Source organism: Pholcus phalangioides, unplaced genomic scaffold (genome assembly GCF_987345545.1).
Source record: "Pholcus phalangioides strain wild (caught in Gottingen) unplaced genomic scaffold, Ppha-v1.0 ptg000042l_1, whole genome shotgun sequence".
Lineage (NCBI taxonomy): Eukaryota > Metazoa > Arthropoda > Arachnida > Araneae > Pholcidae > Pholcus > Pholcus phalangioides.
The window spans coordinates 37,964,416-37,991,848 of NW_028301628.1; the positions used below are offsets into that span (position 1 = coordinate 37,964,416).

Below are 27,433 nucleotides of genomic sequence, written 5' to 3' on the forward strand. Positions count from 1 at the left end.
TAAAGGGCGCAACACACACAACAAGCGCCACTCGGCTCAATCCCGAGAGCGGTAAAACCACGTGCCGGGGAATAGACATCGTTGCCATGGTAACTGCATCCCAAAGCCTGACGTCTCGCCGGATTTCCAGCGCCATCTAGGGAGCGAATTTCAAAGAAGAAAGAGAGAAGACGGCGGATATTCTTCCCTTTTTAACGGCATTTGAAGTCGTTTGTTGAAAGGAAATCGACAGGTTCCTTTTTTGGCGGCAGTTTCCAGATCTCTCCCGAGATTCCTCTATTTCTCCATCCTAATGATAACAATAATCGAACACCCGTTCATATAATTGATGCAGGTGATAATCTAATCTCATTTTTAGAGGGAAATTATAATAAAGAAAATTCCCGTTTAACATTGGGAACGACGTCCATTAGATGACAAAAGGTAAGTAGTGTAATTATAAAAATATAATTTAATTGTTGGATAATTTTTACGGTGCGGGAATGGTTTCCGCACGTGCGTTTTAATGTATAAAAATTATAATTATTTTTTTTGTGTGTTTGGATATCGTTTTTAAAAATTTGTACTATACTCATAAATTGAATATTATTAACATTTATAAAATAAGAGAAAAAAATTCAATTTTAGTATTTTTTATATTGATCAATCTGTAATTATTGATAATTTATAAATTTATGTGACGATAAATGTAATTTAGAATTTTATAATAAAAATAAATATTTGCTCATTAGTAATTATCTCACCTCACCAATGAAACTCTTAAAAAATTAACGCAATCCTGAATATTTTCAATATTTATCATTTGTAAAATACATATAACTAAATTTTTTTTTATTGTCAATTATCTAATAATCGAAATTATTAGTTATGTTATTGATTTTCAACAATCAGATTATCTCTCGTATTATATTCTCTTTCGAGAGTCTCTATATCTTTTGAGTTATTTTAAAAAATTGGAAATTTTTACTTATAAATTTAATATTTTCCAACTCCTTTTTTAAATGAAAACCTGATTTTTTAAATTTATCAATTTTTAATTATTGATAATTTATAAATTTATGTGAAGATAAACATAATTTGATAATTATTATAAGAATAGACATTTACTCATTACCAAGTATATTGTCAATCAAACTTTAAAAGTTAATGCAGTTTTGAATGTTTTCAATTTATAAAATACAAATAATTAAATTATTTTTAATGTCAATTATCTAATAATTGAAATTATTAGTTACGTTATTGATTTTTTTGGGTTCCGATTATCTCTATTATATATTCCCTCTCTCATCATTCTGTTAAATTTAATTCCCTTACGCAAAGTTTAACATAAATTTAAACTTGATATGATTACATTGAAAAATTAATTAGGTATCGTCACTAACTCTTATCTTTTAATGATGATTATCCTCATTATGATGTCATTTTTCGGTTCCAATAATTGTCATTGAATGCTGGTTATTAATATGATTATATGAGAACCTCAATTATCATCGAAGGAAATTTCTGGCCTGATTTGTCTAATGTTTCTGGATATACGTATATTGGCAATTGTTTGTAGTATTGAGCAAATCAAGGAATAAATTATATTCAATTAATTGTTTAAAGTAAATCTTTAACTAATTATTTTACTAAATAATTCTAAATGCATATTTGCATCATTATGTATGTATTTTTGATACGGTAAATTTGATAAATCTGGTTATTATGCATCCGTGAGCGTTTTGGTTAGTTTGATAAATTCCCCTAAAACGTCGCGTCGTTGGTAAACATGATAAATCGTACTTTATGATTAATTATGCATGATAATTCATGCATGTATTGTATCCTTATATCAGGGTAAGATAGTAAAATTTGTTATCATTATATCGGGATCCGACTGTATTCATCACACATACCAGACACATTTAGAATATTTTTATATTTATTAAATTCACCAATCACATTGGGGTTTTATGCATAATTTTATGCACAAAGCGATATGTTTCAAGCATTTATCAAATTTACCAACGACACTTGGATATTATGCGTAATCACCGGTAAAAGTGATAAATTTATCGAAATTACCAAAACGATTGATAAGTATGCATAATAACCGGTATAACCGGTTATTTTTTGTAATAACCGATTTCTCACATTTACCGTAACTTATATATACGTTATCGGTAATTTTTATTATCATATATTATCCGTAATTCTAGTTTGCCTGCATTTTTTCTTCACATAAAGATAATTATGTTAGAGAGGTTAACTAATTTCTCGAATAATTAACGTTGATGATCATGTACACGTATGATTGAGGTAGCATTTTGTGAATGATTGAGCTGAATAGTTTTGTATGCGAAAAAGAGATAGATAATTTTGCATTGTGAATAAGCAACGTCTATAATTTTGTATACGTGAGATGAAAGAAAGATGACTAATTCTTGTGAATAATCGAGATAGATAATTTTGTATAAGCAAGAAGAGAGAAAGATGGATAATGCTGTACACCTAAGATAGAGGTAGATAATTTTGTATTCCTTAGAGATGGGTAATCATGAATACGTAAGAAAGACAGATAAAATTTTGTGTTCAAAGAAAGAGGTAGATCATTTTAAACACGAAAGAAAGAGATCGGTAATTATTAGTACGTAACAAGGCGATAGATATTTGTTATGGGAAGAAACATACGTAATTTTGCGTACGTAAATAAGAGATGTTCTATATTCGGAAGATAGAGAGAGATTTTTTATATACGTAAGAAAAAGATAACTTTGCAAAAATTTCAACTTTGCAGATAACTTTGCAAAAATTTCAACTTTGCAGATAACTTTGCAAAAATTTCAACTTTGCAGATAACTTTGCAAATAATCCAGAAGCTAATTTTGTATACGTAAGAGAAAAGAAAGATTTTTAAATTTTTGAATAAATCAAGATGAATGAATAATTTTGCATGCGTAACAGGAAAGAAAGATGAATAATGTTGTATACGTGAGAAAGGGTACATAATTTTGTGTGCAAAGAAAGAGATAGATAATTTTGTGAAGGAAGAAAAAGATAATTTTAAGAAGAAGATAGATAATTTTTTAACTAGATGGGTAATTTTATATTCGTAAGAGTAGAGAAAGATGTCCAATTTTTTGTGAATGACCGAGATGGATAATTTTGTTTGCATAAGAGAAAGTAATAATGCTATTTTCCTAAGAAAATGATAAACAAATTATTTTCGTAAGGAAGAGCTAGATAATTTTCTATTGCAGATGATACAAAATACGTAATCCAGATGAGTAATTTTGTATACGTAAGAGAAGACAAAGATGGCTAATTTGTGAATCATCTAGAACATAGTTTCCCAACCTTTTTTGTAACATCGTCCCCTTCTTCAGAAATTTTTTTTCTCCCATCGCCCACCAACGAAATCCAACCCATAGGATCCTATGTTATACCCGTAGCTTCCACCGCCCCTCCTGGAACTTTCCATCGCCCCCCAAGGGATCGTTAACGCCCACGTTGGGAATCACTGATCTAGAAGGATCGTTTTCTATGTATTAGAGAGATATGAAAATGGATAATTTTTGTAAATAGAAACGGGATAGATAATCTTGCACATGTAAGAGGAGAGAAACGTGAATAATGTTGTATACGTAAGAACGAGCTCGATAATTTTTATTGCAGCGAATACAAAATACATTATCCAGGTGGGTAATTTAGACAGATTGCCATTATTTTGTAAACGTAAGAGAGAAAGAGAGAAATACGGCTAATTTATGTGAGTAATCCAAATGTACGGAATGCATAGGTCAGGGCCGTAACTAGGATTTTCTGCTGCCAGGGGGGATCATTATATTGCCACTCCCCACAACTTTAAAATTCAATAATTTTGTAATGGTGATCTTTGTTCCCCGCCCCCTAAATTTTTCCGCCCGTTGCAGTTGCCCCCGCCCCCATTGCCCTCTCCCCCTAGTTACGGCCCTGGCATAGGTAACAGGGCATATGACATTTTACTGGCGGACCGTTGATCTTAGAGCTATACTTCCAATTAGAAAATTATCCAAATATAACATTTAGTGCTCAAATACGTCGTTCATGTTGCACGGGGTTGTATAGTTATTGAAATAAGAATATTAACTTACCGTCCCCGTCTTCCCAAAAAACCAATTAGAGAGTTGTTGGCCTGTCGCTCTTGATGCCGACTAAAAAAAAATCCACTTTTCCAAGTGCAATATTCGTTGAGATATTCCAATTCGGAAAACGGAGAAAAGTTCGTTTTAGCCGGAGAAAACGGCATTAAATGTGAGTAAAACGATTTATCCACTCTTAGGATTTCATAATTGTTGGATTTTTGTCGAATTTTAACTTCAACAACATACAACTTTTTTTCAAAAAAATCATCAAAATGTACTCATATTTTGTGCCATAAAAATTTATTAAATAATTTTCATGAAAAATCTCCGTGTTAAAGTATGTAACGCCATAGTGTTGAGACACATACAAAGTTTCAAGACATTTGAATGTGTGGTGTTCGGATAAAATGCTCTTCATCTAACATAAAACTTAGTTTTGAGGGAAAAAAGCATTTTAGTGAGGAAAAATTAGCATACGAGGTATATAATGCCTGCCACCAGCACTTTATATTAGAATATTTTAAAAATATTTCTAGTACAGGGGGTAGAACAAAGACTTGAATACAGTAAGACACAGAAACTTCCATAGCATTTCAAAATTGAAAACTTCGAAAATGTGTTTTTTTGGAAAATTTGCGTGCACCAATCCCCCTTAAAGAGAAATCAACCTGCTTTTGTTTAAGGCTGGGATTACACTGTAAAAGTTCCATAAAAGTTCCTTTTTCACGTTTTATAAAATTTATGAAACTTTTATAAGTGTAATCCCGGCCTAAGAAGCATCTTAAGATATATTTATCTCAACAGCTATAGGTTATTTACTATATTTTTCCTCATTATAATAGCAGCAATTTATGTAGGGTTTTTCCCGAATTCTTTATCTTTTCGATTGTTTTTTGCCAACACTCCTTACCGTCCATTGAGCTCGTCATGTCATTTATATGCCCTTTTCTCCATGGTATGACAGTACATATATAAATTTATATTATATTATACAGTGGAACCTCCCTTAACGGACACGCCCCGTTAGCGGGCACTTTTCTGATCCCCAGTCCCGTGGGAAAGGGCTTTAATGTTCTTCACTTCCCATTAGCGGACACTCTCGATAGCTGATAGTAAAATCAAGCAAACTCTAATTTGTGAATTTTTGCTCATAAATCGAGAATTTATCATATTCAACGGTGATTATGTGCATAATCCCAAGCTCGTGTTGGTAAATGTGATAATCCGTCAATTAATTACTTGATTAACTGAACATAACTATGGTCCAGGATGCTGATTTCGAATGCTAATGTTGGTTTGTTTTGCGCAGGTTGATACGTGTGAAGAAAGTCAACATTACTGATAATGTTATTATGAACGTTTATTTCTTCTTCGCACTTATTTTAACTTAATTTAATTTTTATTGCACAAACTATGTGAAGTGCACGTATCATATACGGGTAAAAATAATGAATTGGTTTAATGAAGAGAAGAAAAGTTATATAAATTTTTCTCCATTTTTATCAGACTTTCCGACTTTATTTGGGAATTATGCATAATCACCGGTAAAGTGATAAATGTAAAAAGAGAAATTTAATCAAATTTTCTTTATCGAAACGATTGATGATTATGCATAACCACCATTGTGTCACTTTTACACACAGTAACATGGGAACCAAATGCATCCGAAGCCAAACGTCGTATAAACGAGATATCACTGTATATTGAACCTCCCCAATAGCAGACACTCCCCGTTGGCGGACAAAATTTTTGGTCCCATCCGTTATCGAGAGGTTCTACTGTATTACTTAATGCTCTTGCTTGTATCTGTAGTTGTATCAGTTTCGCGATGCTTTCATGTACGGAAGTAAAAAATTATAAAATTGAATTATTATATAGTTTCGTTTCATAAATACAGGCATCGCACGTTGGTCCGAAAAGTGTGCATCGATAAACTTTTGGTACCGAGGGATGAGTCCAATGGCAGCGGCGGCGGCAACGAACGCCGCGTCCCACCACCACCAGTGCAACGGTGGGACCACCACCACGAACCAGGAGACGGTGCGCCTGACGGTGACGTACCCGTCGGCGGGAATCTTCGGCTGGAAGAAAAGGGCTCTGTACCTACTCTTGATCCTCCTCATGTCCGTGGTCGTCATCAACATGGCGCTCACGTTCTGGATCATCAAGATATTGGACCTCACGTCGGTCAGTAGAAAATAAATTCACCCTTTCGTGTTGCTTAAATGTATTTCCTCTTTTATTTTTTCCGGAAAATGTTTAAACTGAACCAAAAAAGTTGATTTCTATAAAGTATTTGTTTTGTCTTTTTTCCCATGGACATGAAAACGTTGATCCAGGAAGGCACGGGAAGAATGCGGGTCACAAAGTCTGGAATTCGAGTCGACAGCGATGCCGAGTTCTTGGACACACTCAGTGCAAAGCAAATCGTTTCCAGACAGGTATACATAAGTTACGGTCAATGTGATAAATTGGTTATTATGCATACTTACCAAACGCCTTGGTAAGTTTGATTTTTTTTTAAATTTACTTATGTACCGGTGATTATGCGTAATATCCGAGCGCCGGTGATAAATTCGATAAATAATAAAAAATATCATTTACCATTGATTATGCATAATATCCAAGCGCCGTTGATAAATTCGATAAATAATAAAATGATTATAAATTTTACCGGCAATTAGGCATAATACCTAAGCGTCGTTGGTAAATTTGAAAATTTGATAAATAATAAAATAATTATCAATTTTACCGGCGATTATGCATAATATGCAAGTGTCGTTGATAAATTTGATAAATACTAAAAACTATATCATTTTTACTGGCGATTATGCATAATACCCAAGCGTCGTTGATAAATTTGAAAATCTGATAAATAATAAAATAATTATTTTACCGGCGATTATGCATAATATCCGAGTGTCGGTAAATTTTATATATACGAAAAAAATTATCGTTTTACCGGCGATTATGCATAATATCCGAGTGTCGGTAAATTTTATATATATACGAAAAAAATTATCGTTTTACCGGCGATTATGCATAATATCCAAGCGCCGTTGATAAATTCGATAGATAATAAAAAAACATCATTTTTACCGGTGATTATGCATAATACCCAAGCGTCGTTGATAAATTTGACAAATATTAAAATGATTATAACTTTTATAAAGCGTCGTTGATAAACTTGATAAATAATAAAATGATTATAACTTTTACCGGCAATTACGCATAATACCCAAGCGTCGTTGGTAAATTTGAAAATTTGATAAATAATAAAATAATTATCAATTAATTTTACCGGTGATAATGCATAATATACAAGTATCGTTGGTAAATTTGATAAATAATAAAAAAATATCATTTTTATCTGTGATTATGCATAATACCCAAACGTCGTTGATAAATTTGATAAATACTAAAAAGTTATCGTTTTACCTGCGATTGTGCATAATATCCAAGCGTCGTTGATAAACTCGATAAATAATAGAAACTATATAATTTTTTCTGGCGATTATGCATAATACGCAAGCTTCGTTGGTAAATTTGATAAATACTGAAAAAGTTACCACTTTTCCTGGATATTATGCGTTGTATACTAGCGTCGTTGGTAAATTTAATAAATACTAAAAAAATTAACGCTTTTGCCGGTGATCATGCATAATTGTAAGCGTATGACAAGGGAGAGGACGTCTTTCTTTACATGAATGCCATACATTCATGATCCTTTACCGCGCCGATCACTTCGCATTGCACATAAGTGAGTGTTGCCATTTGCATTTTGTTTCGAAATTTTGCTTCTGCGAACGTAACCACGAGAGCTAGTGTTTTGTTTTCCTCTTCATTGTCTAGCGCATACTATAAGAAACTCCAATATCTCGCGTTTCATTCTCATCAGTTGATTTTTTGAGGCTTCTAAAGGCTCATATACCAGCGCAATTATTCTATTACCACCCTGTATATGCTCCATGATAGCAATAAATATCTCTCTCAAAGCTGTTGATTAGTTAATAGGAGAATTCCATTCAAGTGTTGTAACATATCCATCTTTCTACGCAGACTAGATCAGTTAGGTTGGAATCTTCGAGGAATGTGACGGTCTTCGCTAAGGATCGGAGAAATAGAGTCACAAATATCTTGTCACTTGGTGAGTTCATGTCTTATATCCTCTTATACTTGCTATTGATGTGTACATGCGCCGAATTTAGGCACTTATACCCTGAATATTCATTCAAACATCGTTGTATGTATCCGATGTACAGGGTGATTATGATTAAATTTCACGCACTCTGAGTAAGTTTTTCTCAAAAACTGCTTATCCGGAAGCAGCCAAATTTTCAGGATATCTTAATGAGGCCATGGGAGAGAGATTTATGTGAAAATGAAAAACATAGTTCCATTTTTATTTTCGAACGCCAGGTGAAAAATGAAATACGTCCTCCAGAACAGGAGCTACATAGGTCGGAGCAGTGTCAAGTATACTAAAACTACTCAGACCCATGTAGCGCCCGTTCTGGTAGACGTATTCCGTTGAAACTTGGTATATGCGCTGTATGGACCATGGGAAAATATGAAACGCAATACAAAATCGCCACTTTTTCACCTGGTGATTGAAAACTGAACTTTTTTCCTCATACATCTTTCTCCCTTGGTCTCATTAAGATATCATAAAAATTTGACTGTATTCGGATACGCAGTTTTTGAGAAAAACTACTCGGATTGCACGGGCACTTTAGCTATAATCACTATCAGTAATGATGACATAGATGCAGTCAAATTCAGTTATAACGAAATCAAAGTTTCACTGAGATTTTTGTCGTTATAACCGAGGTCACCATCTTTTTTTATACCTTTTTGACGAAAAATGTAATCGGATGTAATCAAAAATACGAAGGTGAAGTTATTTCTTTTTCAATGATTTAAGTGATCACATATGTTTTAGAGCAAGGATGCGCTCAACCTTTTGGAAAGCGCGGGACACTTCATTAGTATGAAAAAGTGTGTCATGGGCTACTTCAGTGATGTGAAACAGCACCGTCACGGATCACTTTAGTGATATGTAAATGCTCCGCATGCCGCTCAAGTGCTCTGGAACTGTACCGCTCGTCACTCAAGTGCTCCGGAAACGTTCCGCGGGTCACTCGAGTTATCTGTAAATCAGGGGGTGTCGGAAGTGTTTCGAACTTATGGTTTTTCATCTTGAGTATCGTGTAGAAAATTTTGATTTGTGAATCAATTGTGGTTGGCTGCACGGATCCGTTCCACTAATTCCTGTGGGTGATCGAGCAACTGCAGCACCCCAGACTACGACGCCACTGCTGTAAATGTGTAATAGGCCGCTTAAGCGCTCTGGAATTGTACCATTGGACACTTAAGTAATCCAAAAATATTCCTCGGGTCACTTCTGTGATCTAGACATGTGACACGGTCACTTCTGTGATCTAGACATGTGACACGGTCACTTCTGTGATCTATAATGTGCGACGAGCCGCTTAAGTGCTTTGAAAATGTTCCTTGGGCCACTTCTGTGATCTATAATGTGCGACGAGCCGCTTAAGTGCTTTGAAAATGTTCCTTGGGCCACTTAAGTGCTCTAGAACTGTGTCACTGATCACTTAAGTGATGTGAAAATATTCCTTGTGTCACTTCTGTGGTTTATAACGTGCCACAGTTACTTCTGTGATCTAGAAATGTGTCACGGTGACTTCTGTAATTTATAATGTGCCGCGAACCGCTTAAGTGCTCTAGAATTGTGCCGCTGGTCACTCAAGTAATCTAGAAATGTTTCTTGTATAAATTAAGTGATATGTAAATGCTTTTCGGATCACTGAAATGATCTGGAAATTAGCCGTGGGCCGCTTAAGTGCTCTGAAACTGTGTTACTGGTCCTTTACGTTGCCTGTACGTTGCCGCGGACCACTCAACTTATCTGTGAACGTTTTTGGGATCGTTCAAGTGATCTGGCGATGTTCCTTTGGCCCTTGAGTACTCAAGAACTGTGCCTCTGGACGCTTGAGTTACCCGTAAAAATATGCCGTGGGTCACTTAAGTGATGTGGAACAGCACGGGGGGGGGGGGATCACTAGTGATCTAGTAACGTTCTGCTTAGTTCGTTTTCACAAAATTAGGTTGAGACCACGGGCCACACGTCAGATGATTCCTAGGACCACGTTCGGCCCACGCACCAACCCCCCACGTCCCTCTCCGTTGTTCGTAAAAAGTAGAAAAGATGGTCTCTGCTTGGTCTTACATATAACGTCCCTTAGCGTTAAAGGTGGCTACTTTCATATAACGTCCCTTAGCGTTATATGTAAAATGGAAACAGTGATATTTCTCAAAATTCTGGGCTAAGAGAGAATTTTGATGGTGATTTTCGTGTTCATAATTTTCAACATAAATTTAGTGATAATTTTCAACATAAATTTTGTGATAATTTTCAACATAAATTTTGTGATAATTTTCAACATAAATTTTGTGATAATTTTCAACATAAATTTAGTGATAGTTTCCGAAATAAAATTTTTAAGTTTATGATAATTTTTTTGATAACTTTATGATGGTTTGCTAATAATCATTACTTTATAATAATTTTTATGATAATTTTCAACATGAATATATTATGATATTTTTCAAAGTTTTATGATAACTTTATGATATTTTTTATGTTATTTTACAATTTTTTTGAAAATAATGCAAAAGAATTAATGATAACATTAACTATAATTTTCTTAAGGTAGTATTTTGCAATCATTTTTATGACAACTTTAGTTATACCTTATCAATAGATAAAATTTTGAAAAGTATTTTGTGATTATTTTTTAACATACATTTAGTGATAAATTATCAGCATAAATTCAGTGATGATTTTCACGATTTCCAAAATAAAACTTATAACTTTATGATAATTTTTGATAACTTCATAATTTTTGATAAATTTTGATAATTTTTATAACTTTTGATAATTTTCATGATAATGTTTGATAATTTTTATAACTTTTGATAATTTTCATGATAATGTTTGATAATTTTCATGATAATGTTTGATAATTTTCATGATAATGTTTGATCATTTTCATGATAATGTTTGATCATTTTTATGATAACTTTTGATAATTTCCATGATAACTTTCACATGTCAACTTTTTATCATTTTCGTGATAACTTTCATGATAACATTTGATAATTTTCATGATAATGTTTGATAATTGTCATGAAAATGTTTGATAATTTTCATGATAATGTTTGATGATAATTGATTGATAATGTTTTTGATAATTTTTTGATAGTTTTTTTGATAGTTTTTTTGATAATTTGATTGATAATTTTTACGATAACTTTTGATAATTTCCATGATAACTTTCACATGTCAACTTTTTATCATTTTCGTGATAACTTTCATGATAACATTTTATCATTTTCGTGATAACTTTCATGATAACATTTTATCATTTTCGTGATAACTTTCATGATAACATTTTATCATTTTCGTGATAACTTTCATGATAACATTTTATCATTTTCATGATTTTGATGATAATTTTCGTGATAATTTGATGATAATTTTCGTGATAATTTGATGATAATTATGATGATCGTTTTTTTTTATGATTTTTATAATAATTTACTATTGTAACGAATCTATTTTTCCAGTATGGACATTTTTACTAACTCTGTGGCCTTATACCACATAATATGCTTTGTTTGTTTATACGTTGTTAAAAGAAGTTGAGAAGAGAAAAATCCATCTTCCAAGAGAAGAGAACGTGAGTTGGAATGTGGCCTCCGTCCTGGAAGGTTTTCTGTTTTGAGTGTGCTTCGAAATAAAGGCTTCTTCGTCAAGTTCCGTAGTTTCGTGTATAAAATTGGACACCCCCTCCAATATCAAGTGCATAGGGATATTGGAAATGAGACGCACCTCCGACACGACGTCCCCTTATACTATTGAATTAAGAAAAACACAATCTATAACACGTGAAGCTTGAAACTAAAGAATATTTCTCACAGTTAAATGGCCTGAGTGCTTCCGATTTGGGGATAATTCAGAAATTATCGCCTCGTAAATTGTTTTGTTTTGTCAAAAAGAAGCACGAAGTGAACGAAGGCGTAACAAAACGTCAGCCACAAAAATTATCGTTATTTTTCGTGTCTGTATTTAAATATTAAAAATAAATAAATATTTTTTTTTTGTTTCTTCCATCAAATATTCAGGAGAATCCGGTTTCCAGTCCATCGGCAATTCTTTTTCTGTCCGGGATCGAAGCGGCAAAGTCCTTCTTCACGTCGATCCTCGGGAAATGGTCATCGCTTCCAATCACATGACTGTCGCAGGTCTGAATATACAGTAATAAAATTTTATAATTATTATTTTAAATGAAATACCAATTAATTTCACAAGTACGAAACTAATTAACGAATAAATCTTTTGATTTGTTTAGAGTCAGGTGGACTGAGGTTAGACGAATTTCTTCAAACTTCTTTGGTCAGAGGTGGGGCCACGAAAGATCTTAGGTAAGATAGTGTAAGATAAATAAGATAAGTGTAACGGTGATTCTGATAATCGGTTATTATGCATATTTACCAATCGTCTTAGTAAGTTTGATAAATTTATCACTTTTACCAGCGAATATACATAACACCCAAGAATCGTTGATTGAAAATATTATCACTTTTACCGGTCATTGTACGTAATAACCAAGTGTCGTTGGTAAATTTGATAAATACTTGAAATTTATCCACTTTTTCTGTTATTATGCATAATATCCTAGTGTAATTGGTGACTTTGATAAATATGAAAAAAAATTCCAAACTAGTCTAGAATGTTTGTTTAATTTTTAGTCTGAGACTCCGATAAAATGATAACAAATTTTACAATCGTTACCCTGCTATAATGATACACTACATGTATGAATTATCATGTATAGTATATCCTACAGTATGAATTATCATTTTCACCAACGACGCGACATTTGTGTATTATGCATAATCGCCGGCAAAAAGTGATAATTTCTTTAGTATTTATCAAATTTACCAACGATGCTTGTAAGGGTACTATGCATAATCGCCAGGGACATTTATAAACTCCGGGACATTCATCGAATTCGCCAACGACACTTTTCTACTACACATAACCAACGGTAAAAGTGATAAATTTAGAGAAATGTATCAAACTTGCCAAAATTCTTGGTAAGCATGCATAATAACCGTTGATTATTACACATAATAACCGCATTTATCACGTTTACCGTGACATATCCATTCATTGAGTTTTCAAGAAATTTTAGACATTCACAGATTTACGAAGCACCTAAATAATGACAAGACATGTCTAAAATAAAATGAAAAGCATTTTTGACAGTTTGCTAAATAGCCAAAACTTTTTTTTCAAACAAGAATTATTCCCAAAATATAATCCTCTTATATTCCTACGATGTGTGTGACCGAATCTTTCTTCACTATTTATCATTTCGGCAAAAGAAATGATATCCCGTAAGGGTGGCATCCAAAGACGTTCCTCTAAGGAAAAGGATAAGGAAAAGGAGTCCTCTCTCCGCTCCTTGTTTTCTCCGAAATAGTCACTCGTAGGCCTCTTAAAAGTTTCCAACCTCCGGAACCAATTTTTGGCCATTTATCCACTGAATGAACTAAAGCAATCGAATCACTCGATTGATCGCCAAATGATCGATCATTAATAAAAAATAAATAAAATATATGTTTTTTTGCAAAAGGCGTAAAAATACCATCGGCTTTAGTTCGAATTTTATCGCAAGTATAATTTCAAATCACTTCAAGAATTGCTGTTTAGTTTTCAATATTTAATACCACATATTCGTAAAATATATATTTTGTACAAAATAATTGATTGTGGTAATGCGATAATAAATGGTAATTTCCCGTAAAGTTTTGTTTTTGTCGAATTTCAGTTTGCCTGTGAATGTTGTTTCTTCGCAGCTATAGTATTTGTGCAGTGAAAACAATTTAATTCGAACTACCGCCTCAATATCGGATATACACTGTGTATGTTTCAAAACTGGAATCCAGAAATTTTGTCTCAAATCTTTTGTGTAAAAAATGGGTTCCGACAATTTTGTCTCAAATCTTTTGTGTAAAAAATGGGTTCCCAACATTTCGTCTCATCTTTTGTGTCAAAAATGGGTTCCGAAAATTTCGTCTCATCTTTTATGTCAAAATTTTCAGAACCCATTTTTTACACAAAAGATTCGAGACAACAAATCTTTTGTGTAAAAATGGGTTCCGAAAATGTTGTCTCGAATCTTTTGTGTAAAAAATGGGTTCTGAAAATTTTGTCTCAAATCTTTTGTGTAAAAAATGGGTTCCGAAAATTTTGTCTCAAATCTTTTGTGTCAAAAATGGGTTCCGAAAATTTTGTCTCAAATCTTTTGTGTAAAAAATGGGTTCCGAAAATTTTGTCTCAAATCTTTTGTCTCAAAAATGGGTTCCGAAAATTTTGTCTCAAATCTTTTGTGCAAGAAATGGGTTCCGAAAATTTTGTCCCAAATCTTTTGTGTAAAAAATGGGTTCCGAAAATTTGGTCTCAAATCTTTTGTGTAAGAAATGGGATGGTAGGTGGGTAATTTGTAGCAGGTGGGTGGTGGTTTAGCGCCCTTTGTGTACCAGGAGATAAGGGTCACTCAAGTATTACGTCAGCATCGATGGGGCGAGGGGGTTTTCGATTCGATGACTTTTGATGACAAGGGGGAGGGGGGGGGGTTCGGATGATGCTTACGTCATCAACCACCCTTTATGAAAATATGAAATGATGTTTTTAATGGCATCTTATTTGGTGCGCCAAAAACGGAAAAAACCTTTCGATAATTTTTTGGGCACCTGAACTAACATTCTCCCTATTGATAAATCCACTACAGAGCCACTTTAATGACCTCTAAATGTTTCACGGATCCTTCAAATGCTCTGAAAATGTTTCCGGGCCGCTTAAGTGCTCTGGAACTGCGCCACGCATCACTCAAGTCCTCCGTAGTTATGTCACGGATCACTTGAATAATCTCAAACTGTGTCATATGTCACTCAAGGGATCTCTAAATGTGCCAGGGATCGTTTAAGTGTTCTGTAACGGTGTCGCGGGTTGCTTAGGTGATCTTTAAATATGAGAGTGATCTTTGAGGCCTGCTTCAGTGATCTGAAAATGTGCCACGGGCCACTTAAATGATCTGGAATTGTGCCATGGGTCATTTAAGCGATTTGTAAATGTGCCTTTTAGCTCATTTTTACAAAATTAGGTTTGAGGGGTGCAAGCCACATCAGATAACCTTCAGGACCACATTTGGTCTCCGTGTCAAGGGAGACCCTTTACCATATATGGCTTAAAGGATGGGTCGCGATGAATTTTTTTAAAGAGAAATTTTGAGTTCTTACCTTTCGAATAGCATTGAAATTAACAGAAATCGATTATAATAACATATGATGGCATTTTCTTTCGAAATTTCAATTTTTTTTTTAATATTTTTCGCACTAAAAATTTTTTTTTCTTCTCGGGGGAGGCGCATGAGCCCCCTAGACCCCCCCCCCCCTCTCCCGCGTACATTTCTGATCCCACCATTATGCGTTAGGAGGTAGTGATGACGAAATTTTGCTGACAAGGGGGGAAGGGGTTAGAGTTTTGCTAAAAACATCACTCTTCTTAGCTCTAAATAAGCGGGGAACCAATGAAACCACTTGAAAACTTTAAAAAAGCATATATAGAAATTACCAAAAACTTTTTCTTGGTTTTATGGTTTTTGCAAATAAAAGAGTATTTAGCTGAAAACTTTACGCTTTGCCCAATTTATTGATCACATTTTTTGGAGACTAAATGAGAAAAATCAAATAGTATAGTAAATAGTATATAATAATAGTACGTATAGTGAAGCTCCCGTGAAGTTTGTTTCTGTGTAATGCTTATTATGTGTAATGCTGCCATCTGCAATCATTTCCTTAAAACTATGAGTTTTTTTTCTCATTTCATATTGAGTGAAGTGCAAACGAATGAATAATTATACCGTTGTAGGCCTGCTTCTCTCTGCGGCGGGACTTTATACAGGGGAGATCGGCTCGCGTTCGCGCCTCCAAGCTGGGGACCACAGAAAAACCAACTTCAGCCGACCACCACTGCTGCGACGGTGGGGTCCCAGCATTAGTACTGCAGAATGTTATCACCCGGAAAGTGTTTTCAATAAGTTGAATCACGCATATAATGCGCGGTCTGATAATAAGCCCTTTACTTGAGATCATTCAATTACTCTCTCTCTCTCTCGTATTCTTTTAAGGAGTTAATGATAGCTTGGGAAGAATTAAAGACATCTGGTGTAAAGTATAAATTACCAATATTTCTAGGAAAAGTAGCAAAAATTCAAATTTTCGCATTTATTCGCCAAAATTGTCCAATATCGCGTTTATTTCGTAAATACGAAATTTACGTACCCTTACTTGTAAGTCAATGAAAAATTAAATCTAATAGTTTTATTGAATCTTTAGAAAACATATTTTTCCGAATAAACCACCACACGATTACGAAAAAGAATTTCGATTTAAATTTCGCCCCTCAAGGAGGGGGGGGGTGTCAACCCGTATAAACAAGCCTTTGGGAACCTCGTATAATAAATACATACAAAACATTTCCCGTCATGCACCAGTTCGTTAGAATAGAAACAAAATAGGAAACGGTCAAAAAAATATATACGACTCGACCGTGCCATATCATAATCACAGCAAACAAAGTAAAGTTTGCGGTGATTTCTTATCATAACTGGGAATCGAATCGACTTGAACGTTCAACACGATGAGGAAATAAGGGGGGGAAAAAAATCCCATTTGGTTGTTGGCGATTTTCTTTTGGTGTGTTCCCGCAGACGAGTTGGCAAACCCTGAAGAGTCCGAACACAGCCTGGAGGCTTATAGGATACTTTTCCGTCGCCCGTCTCTTTAACGCCACCCTTTCGCACATCATCGTTTCCCATCTCACCTAGAACATTTTTGCTTCTCTAGCACAGTCTTTCATATATATATATATATATATACGTTCATAGATATATATATATATATATACAGCCGCCATATTGGAAGCAAAAGAAAGAGAGCTCTGCCAACAACTTCAAAGTAACTTCGAAATATGAACTAGATATCACGAGAGAAGAGAAAAATAATAATAAAAAACCAACCTAAGACACCATAACGGGACCCTGAAAGTGAAAATATACAGCCGAGAAAAATAGTAATAAGAAAAATTTTCTATGTGTTATCTGTTTTTTCCTCCCCCCCCCCCCTCTCTCTCTTTTGTAGCAATAGTTGGCGAATGATAGGATTGAATTCAGACTGTTGCCATCGGAGAAAAAACAAACTTCTCGGCTATATAACCGAGAGAGAAAAAAAATTTTTTTTTTGTTCTGTTTCTTATACCAAACTTCTTATGTTTTATTACCTATAACAAAAAAAAAAACAGAAATTGTTCCTCTCCGCCATCTTTTCTTTTCTCTCTCCTTATACAGTGTTATTGTTATTATGTTCTCCAGTAGAATGTTGTTTTTTTCCCCGCTCTCTATTCAGTACTGAAACTATTTTTTTAGGAACCAAAATATGTATCATATTTTCGATATCACTTCCAGTCATTTACGATATAGAACTTGCTAAATGACCGTCAGAAAATAACCTGGGAAATCTATGTTGTGTGTAGATGGGAGGTCATTAGGCCTTATCGTGCCCGTTATTGTATAGCATTCGGCCCGATAAGAAACAAACAGGATAGGTTATACGGAGAAAAAAACTCTGCTAATTAAGTTTTACCTCACTAATATACTCCTGAAATATTTTTTTCAATATACAGTAAAGCCCCTCTTAACGGACACTCCTCAGATGCAGTCACCCTCTCTTAACGGACACTCCTCAGATGCAGTCACCCCCTTCTTTTACGACCAAATAATAATTCGAGGATAATGTCACTCCCCGCTATCCATACAAAGGTTTTTAAACAGCTGGCTGATGCGAAGATGTATTTTGGAAAGAGAGAAAATTCACCTCTGCCCCTGTGCGGGGAATCGAACCCCCGTCCTTTAACTTTCCGGGTGTAAACGCCCCAGACCTGTAGACTACAGAGGCAACGAATAGCTCAATCTTTTCTCAGAGCTCGTGTGCACTGAACGGGACCCATACACGGACGGTCGGACCTGACTCGGGGGAGGCCAAAGCTCACAATTGCTGACAATGCCACCAGATGGCGACTTATCCGAGGATGATGTCACTGTCCGCTATCCATACAAAGGTTCGATTCCCCGCAAGAGCAGGTGAATTTTCTCTCTTTCCAAAATATATCTTCGCATCAGCCAGCTGTTAAAAACCTTCGTGTGGATAGCGGAGAGTGACATCATCCTCGGATAAGTCGCCATCTGATGGCATTGTGAGCTTTGGCCCGCTAACACTTCCTGTTAGCGGACAAAAACTTTTGGTCCAATAGCGTTAGTTATCGAGAGTTTCTACCGTACTCTTTACTCTTACTCAGAGCGGCAGGATGATACAACTCAGATTCCACAAATATCCAAAATGTTCCGAAACTTTCTGCACGTCCCAGTATGTCTTTCTTGTAGTATAGGAATTATATTACGGCTTAGGAATTCACGAGTATGTTTTACGAGAATAGAAATACTTTGAAGAATCAATATATACAGCAACAAAAAACGTTTTCTGGTACATACGTGGGTTTTTTTGTTCTGCAATTCGTTATTTGTGAGCAAATAAGCATATGATAGCACGAATCTCCTCCAAATCAACCATGAATCCTGGTGTTCTGAAGTACCAGTAGAATCCAACGTTCTGATGTGATTGGTTGTTTGAGTGATTCCGTATCGTGATTCTCTCAGTATATTATTCATAGATTCTCGTTTTTTGGCGATGCATAGAGATAGAAAACACAAAACGTACGCTACATTTTCATACATTGTGGTGCCTATCATAGATTCGGGATTATACATAATTACCAAATAATTTCAGTAAGTTTTGTAAATGTTTCCATATCTATCACTTTTACCGGCGATTATGCATCAAACTCCTAAATGAAGTTGGTACATTTGATAAATACCGAAAAATCGGACGGAAATATCACTTAAATTCAACCACTTGTTGGTTTCTCCCTTACGCGATGGATGCACTATATAAACGTATATTTTGCCATAAAAATTGAATTAAATTCAAATGTGTGTGAAGAAATTAGAAATATAAGTTTTTTTATCGGAATGGCAGATAGGTTTTTTGCTAAAGTCCGATTTTCAGAAATGATTCAGTCTTTGGCCGGCCAAATTCACGAAGTGGCCGGAGATCCCTGGCCAAAGTTTGATGTGAGACGGTGCAGTAGGCGCCAAATCCCTTTCTCTCATCGCCAACGTGTGATACATGGCTATATACAGGGTGTCTCAGTATCAGGTTTACAAACTTCTGGGGGGGGGGGGGAGGTATGTTGTGCATCCAGACGACTTGGAATCGCATGTAATGCAGAATCGGAAATGCTTTACTGACGCGTTGGATGGCGTCGTTATACAGGAGTGTTGGTTCCGGGCGTTTGGTGCATTTTGGCGTGCTCGATCGCTAGATCTATCATGTCTTGATTACTTCTTCCGGAGGCCCCAGACTGTAAGCATATTAAAGCATTGGTGTGCGACACCCACGTTGACAGAATTAGTCCCGTTGCATGTGTGTCCCGTTTACATATTACACATGCAAGCAGGGCCGTAGCTCGCCATTCCTGTGCAAGAATTTGAATTTAGGCTCCTTCAGGCCCATTCTGTCCCACCCCCCTTCCAAGTGGGCCCTGTGCGGGTGCACCTGCCTAGTTACCGCCCTGCATGCAACTGACTTTTTCCAAGAATTTGAGTTGTTTGCACTCCCGAGCCTCGTTCATCAAAATTATGAACTGTGTGGCAAAATTTCGTCTTTTTCTTATTTCAGTTAATGAGGAACAACGGAGGTAAATTTTAATAAGTCAAAAAAAACCACATTATCGCAGTTTGCCAAAATATTTCCAAATTTGCCAAATTGTAAAATTTTAAAAAAGTGACAGATCGTTTTGCCATCTGAGCATAGACATTTATGAAATATATTTCTTTTTCTCGCAGTACACTGATGTTGATTTTCATATTCGAAATTTTTGGAGTAAATTTGTAACAGCATGTACAGGGTGTCCCATAAATTCGTTAATAATTTAAAATTACATAAAAAATTGAAGGAGTTGGTATATTTTAATTTGATTTGCGAAAAAGTTGAAGGGGGATTTTTTTTTGTTCCAGAAAAAAAAAGTTTAAATTTCTGTCGTTAGGGAGCGCTGTAAACCAGTCCAGCATGACTGATTGGGGACCTGAACATTTATTGACTCTCTTCTGTGTCGAACATTATCAGCTTCAGCCAGTGAATCGTGGCTGAGGGGTAAAACAACTTGAAGGGGGGGTTGGTGCACGCAAATTTTCCAAAAAACATTTTTTTCAATTTTGAAATAGTATGAAATTTTCAGCGCTTAACTGTGTTTTTGTTCTACCTGTACTAGAAAAGTGTTTTTAAAATATTTAAATATATATAAACTTCTGGCAGGCATTACACATGCTAATGTTTTTCACTGAAATGCTTTTTTTCTCAAAACTAAGTATTTTGTAAGATAAGGAACATTTTTTAGGAAACCACTCATTAAAATGTTTTGAAACTTGGTGTGTCTCTCAACACTATAGTGTTATACATTTTAACTCGAGCCTTTAAAATTTTAATTCTTGGTTATTTTTTTTTATCGAATTTCAACTGCAAAACAACCTGCAACTTTTTCAAAAATCATCAAAATTTACCCATATTTTGTGCTATAAAATTTTTTTCTAATAACTTTAATAAAAAATACTCATTTTGAAGTACGTAACGCCATAGTGTTGAGACACACACAAAGTTTGAAGACATTTGAATGAGTGGTGTTCGACAAAAATGTTCCTCATCTAACAAAAAACTTAGTTTTGAGGGAAAAAGCATTTTAGTAAGGAAAAACATTAGTAAGTGTGTGTAATGTCTATCAACAGTTTATATTAAAATATTTTAAAATATTTTAAATATATTTTAGTAAAAGTAGAAAAAAAAGAACTTGGACACAGTTAGACGCAGAAAATTGCATACCATTTCAAAATTGAAAAGTGTGGTTTTGGAAAATTTACGTACACCAACCCCCTTAACCAGTTTTACTTCATACACCAATGTCAACTTCATAATTAAAACCTTATGAGAGTGCCAGTAACAGGAAAATTCAGTAATGAGCTGTAAATCTTACATCTGCTGCGTTTTACAGAGCTACGATTTGCACATTTCCAGTGTTTTTTTCCTTATAGCGTCCTCTACTGACAAAAATCTGAACTAATTTATTTTGTGTGTACAAAAAAATCCTCCTTCCTGAGAATAACACTTTTGCAAACCGCATTCAAAAATATATCAATTAATTCAATTTTTATGAATTTTTAAACTGTTTACAAATTCATCAGACATTCTTCATTTACTATAAACATTCACTGAGATAAGTTTATAATTTAAAATATAAATTTAATAGAATTCAACGTTGTGTTAATATTTGAAATATCGTGTATGCAGGTCTTGCCGTGGTGAAAACCTCGCGATCAAGTTCATTTCGTTGTTCAGAAATATTTACACGAATAAAGTCAATGCATTATTTCGCAAAATTGTCGCTGATTTCAGTACAGTGGTACTTCGGATAACGAAAATGATTCGTTTTGGAATCGTGTTCGTTAGCCGAAACGCGATTTCCCTATTGGTTTCTATGGAAAATCGCTTGATTCGTTCCAGATTCGGCCCAAAATGTAAAGATATACTAAGCTTTTAAAATAACCAATGCATGCTATAAGAAAGACAAAAACTGATCGAAGGCTCAAATGAAAAGCTCTAAAACTGGATAAATTAGATTTATTAGAATTTATAGAAAGGTGAGAGAAAGATACTTACGATCTTTTCATTTTTTACACTATGTATACGATACGCATGTAATCGTTGGCACACCAGATGTTGACAAATTCCAGTCGATCTCGTAGGTGAACCCATCCATTTGTGATTCTGTCAGCTCATTTCTGTGCCTGAAACATGAAGATTGAAAAGATAAGCTCCTAGAAAAGTCCAGGCTGTTCGGTGTTATGTCAAAATTCTTGCACTGAAAGAACGCCTAAAAAGATAGGATCCTTTTTTTATAAAAAATTCATTTTGTTTATTTACAGCCGTCCCTCCGTATTCGCGGGGATTACGTTCCAGGGACGAACATGAAAAACCCAAACCCTAAAATTTTGTTCTTTAGGCATCTCATTCTTGTGTTAAACAAGGCGATGCTTTCTGGAAAAAAACCATAAAGTCATTTCTTCTAACTTCCAGTCAATTTTTTAGTGTATAGTAACATCGCTTCCTTCACCAATTTTTCTTCATGTGGAAAAAGTACCACTGATGGGTCTATTTCATGGAAACAATCCATTGTCGATTTGAACTTCCGAAACCTTTGCTATGTTGCTCCTAATGAACTTGTCTTCTAATTCCCAATCTTGATCATCTTCATAGGGTATCGCTTCGGTCTCAGAAACAGTCAGCTCGATTAATCCCTCTTCTACCGATTTCTGAATTGCTGTTAATTAATTCCCTAATTTATTTTTTCTCTACATCAGTGTGAACCTTTCTCTATTAACTATCCAGTAAAAAGTTGTCGTTGTCAAAGCTTTTTTTTTCCATTGTTCATACAAAACACTGGGAGATCTGCTTTTTTCATGTCACAAAGGCCTCACGGATTTACAGAATGACGGCTACAGTATGCAAGTTATGTATTGCATAACTTGCAACTTGCATACCTTTTTATCGCACCCACAGATAAACAGCACTTTCCACATGAGAGGCCTGTAGATCCAGGGCTATATAGTCGTATACAGCAAAAGACTGATCGAATTTAAAGTTCTTATTTCTTCATATATTTGGCTGTAGACTCATTGACGTCGTAATAATGGGAAACCGCAGCAATAAAGCTAACCTTCGTCAATATTTCGAATTTTTCTTGCAAGCGTTCCTAACTTTTGGAAACATTCAAACAACAGTCTTGCATATTTTCAGAAGCACCAGAAAAAAAGAAGGGTTTTTTTTAAACTTTTATTTAACATGTACAACTTGCATTTCATTCCGATAGGAGAATCATTACCTCAACAAAGTTTTCCCGAAGAAACTGAGAAAGAGACCGCGAATGTGAAATCCACGAATACTGAAGGGCCGACTGTAATTTGCAAACCATATGGAATGAAATCATTCTAAAAGTTTCAGAAAGAGAACTGGATGTACATCTGGAAAAAGATCCCAATGTGGACATCACAATCAGGCTCGAATAATAGTAATGATGATGATGATTGGTGCAGAAATTCAACTTACAAAGTGAATGTTTAGATTAGCGTGATCATCAATATCAACGAATATTTTCGTTAGCTGAATCCCTATTCGTTATTCGAGGCAGAAAAATCACGGGGGAAAACCTTAGATAACCAAAAGGTTCGCAAGCCGAAGCGTTCGTTAGCCGAAGCATCTCATTTGTAAATCATTCTACTAATTTGACAGTAAAACCCATAATGCTTTGATGTATGTTTGAACATCCATAGGAAGAGGTTTATTTTTTTAAAAAAATTTGGAGCTACAAATATACACATTATTATGTAGAATTATTTTAAATTTTTGTGTTTTTTCAGGTTAGATTCTCCACTAAAGAAAGTCAACGTGAAAAGTGAAAGTAGTTTGAACCTGGAATCTCCAGCTGGTGGTATTGGCATCCTCAGCCTCAATGATATCAAGCTTTCTTCATCCAAAGAAGCTGTGAGTTTACCATTTTCACATAATTTTTAAGTTACGTAAAACTAGCTCAATAAATGAAAAATGTTCGAACAATAAATTTCTGATGAATTTTTAATTTACTTATTCCGATGGGGAAAATACTAAATTATTCCTAGCGGTAATACACAGGTGACCATACGTCCCGTATTTTCCATGACAGTCCTGGTATTCTCTATTTTTTTGGCCGTCCCGACTTTTTGGCAAAAGTTTCGCGAGCCCTACTTGAATATTCATTGTTTATTACAGTCAAAGATTGAATTTTTTTTTCAACTCATAAATTATATTATGATAATTAAAACTATAAATAAGAATATTAATCTCCCACATTTGTCTAGGTGAACGTTTTTTTCTAGTGTAATTCATTTTAATCCTCTGCAATTTGCAGAAATGCGTTATTTCCCGCCATATTGTTTTTCCCGTAATTTCAGCAATATTTGTCAACTTTGTTCAGTTTTGGCTACCTTTTTTGGCGATGTCCCGTATTTGGAATCCCAATTTCCCTTATTTCTCTCGAGGAAATATGGTCAGCCTAGGTAATACTTAATTTCAATTTTACTGCTCCGATTAAAATTATTTCAATTTTGGTGTAAAATACTAACTTGCACGAAAATTTGTTAATCCCCTTTCAAACTTAAGTATAAAAAAATTACTGACTATTGATTCAATTCCAACTTAGAATACGCCAAAAAAAGTTAATTTAAACTAAAAATTAATCAAAAAAAGGAATATGAGAGTTCTTTATTGTTCTATAGAATAATGATCCGCAGCAGATTCGTAAATATTGTGTGACGAGCTGGTTGTTTTGTGAGATTAAGGTATTTATTATTAAGGGATATATGGATATTACATCCGGATATAATATCCATAATAATCCTAATAATCCATAATAATCCTAATAATCCTAATAATCCATAATAATCCTAATAATCCATAATAATCCTAATAATCCATAATAATCCTAATAATATTAGGATCTTGATCTAATTCAAGAAAACTAAATCTAAGATTTTCCAGACCTCGAAAAGCCGGTTGTTTTCAATATTTATATTAATCATAGCTTTACGTTTAAGTTCTGGTAGACATATTTTTGTGAATCTGTTGATATAAATTTTTTCTGATGGTAAAAAAATTAGGATTTGCATGAAGGGGAATCAGTTTTATACATTAGAACAAAGATTTAAAATTCGTCGTTAGATGGCATTAATGTGTAGTGCTCTAAGCTAATTTATGCAAATCAGACCGTCGATGCGCGTTGATGGACTCCTTATTCAATGCCGGCAACCCCTGATTTACATAATCCGATCCATGCATTGCATGGCGTCGCCATCTGCGGGTTGACACTCTTGGAACTATTTTCCCCTCTATTTAAAAACATAATTCAATCTCCTAATCCGATTCCTACAATGTGTAAATCGGATTGTGCAAATCCGGTCACTAGCAGTATTTTTGGGACCTCAACTTTTCTTATCGTACATTTAAAGTATATTCCTGGGTCACAAAACGGAACCCTCGCACTTTTTAGCTAATGACTGAGGTGCTATGTGGAGGGCGGAAGGCATCCCACAGTCTCTAGAAAATCTCCATTGACCATATTGAATTTTGGTGTTTTCATTATGAGTACTTACTGAACCGAACTCATTCCTTGTTCAAATGTATTGATCAATTTTAATGTGTTACTGATGAACGTTGTGATGTATGACTTTAATCTAGTATAATAAGTTTTCGCGCTACGACTCCCACGTAGTGTTTTTCCCCAGATAGAGATGTGGCTGTTGACCAGTGGTTTTATTGTGATGTTTGTGAGCCGCGTTAATCTAAAGTTGTTGATTGTTGTTGCGGCAGCGTGCTTTAGCTTACACATGCGTTCGTCCAATGAGCACGCGTAGCTCTTTTCTGAACCCCTTCAACCAAGTCTATGTCCCTCAGTAGGTATGGTCTCTAAAACTTTACAGCATACGAACTACGCCTCGAAAAAGCGGAAGAATGACTTTAGGAGAACGCGAAAAGACGTTTTCGGGGGACGATAAGGGGTCATTATAGCGAGAATCGACTGTATAATCTTTACAAGAAATAATTTTCTTTTCCACACAGGTTTCAATAGACGGAACTCGCCTAGAAATGAAAAACCTGCAGACTTCGTGGGCCTTCGCTAGGAAAAGCAAATACGAGCCGATATATCAGGTCTGCATGTGCGAAAACGGCAGGATATTCCTCGCACAAAGGGAAGGTTATTGCCAGATACAAGACTCGTACTGTAAAGGAAGGCCGAACAAAGCCGAGGAACCATCATGGAGCAAACCTAGAATGAGTTAAAAATTCTGTGAAGAGAAACCTGAGAGGACTGAGTATGAGCAAAATCACGGCCATTCCATTCATGGAAATTTACGAGCTGAAAGCAGACTGACTTGAATCGAAGTGTTCGGAAATATTTCGAGAATTTGCACCGAAAAGTGTAATGATATTGAGCAATTTTTTAATAACATTTTTGAACTTAGTTTCAGATTATAATTTATTTATTTATTTTTTTTTACGAATTCAAACGCTCTTTCAAGCGATCCAAAGTATGGAGGATGATAAGTTTGAATGAATGCGGTTGATTGATAAGTTTTGAACTTTTTGTCGTCGATCATTTTCAGAAAATTGTTAAGAACATTGAAAAATGATTTATCCTAGAATTAATTAAAGAAATAATTTCGAAATTAAAAAATAATAATTTGGAAATTAATAAAAGAAATGGTTTGAAATTGATAAAAGAAATAGCTTCGAAATTTATAAAAGAAATAGCTTCGAAATTTATAAAAGAAATAATTTTGAAACTGATAAAAAAAATAATTTCAAAATTAATAAAAGAAATAATTTCGAAATTTATAAAAGAAATAATTTCAAAATTTATAAACGAAATAATTTTGAAATTGATAAAAGAAATAGTTTCGAAATTGATAAGCGAAATAATTTCAAAATTGATAAACGAAATAATCTTTAAATTAATAAAAGAAATAATTTTTTTCGAAATTGATGAAAGAAATAATTCCATAATAAACTAAGGAAATAATTCTAGAACTAATTAGAGAAATAATTCCAGAATAAGTGAAAGAAATAATTTCAGAATAAGTGAAAGAAACAATTCCAGAATAAGTGAAAGAAATAATTTCAGAATAAGTGAAAGAAATAATTCCAGAATAAGTGAAAGAAATAATTTCAGAATAAGTGAAAGAAATAATTTCAGAATAAGTGTAAAGAAATAATTCCAAAATAAGTGAAAGAAATAATTCCAGAATAAGTGAAAGAAATAACTTCGTAATTCTGTGATCGAAATTATTTCACAATCAATGCAAGAATAATCGCATGATTATTGAAACGAATGATTTCAAGATATATCGAGAAGGGAAAACAATTCCAGAATCACCATCAATGAACAATTACAGAATCATTTAAAGTGATTTGAGATTGAATTT

General features: G+C 34.4%; 1 protein-coding gene across 1 annotated transcript; it reads left to right on the forward strand.

Moving 5' to 3' along the window:
- Nucleotides 1-219: 219 nt before the first annotated feature.
- LOC149064998 (delta-sarcoglycan-like) lies at nucleotides 220-26,726 on the forward strand. Its single transcript, XM_089254915.1, has 8 exons — nucleotides 220-423; nucleotides 6,001-6,290; nucleotides 6,443-6,544; nucleotides 8,163-8,250; nucleotides 12,312-12,431; nucleotides 12,539-12,611; nucleotides 23,837-23,960; nucleotides 26,070-26,726. Exons 1-8 carry the CDS (start codon nucleotides 414-416, stop codon nucleotides 26,289-26,291), a joined length of 1,029 nt encoding a protein of 342 aa, XP_089111041.1. The 5' UTR covers nucleotides 220-413; the 3' UTR covers nucleotides 26,292-26,726.
- Nucleotides 26,727-27,433: the final 707 nt, after the last annotated feature.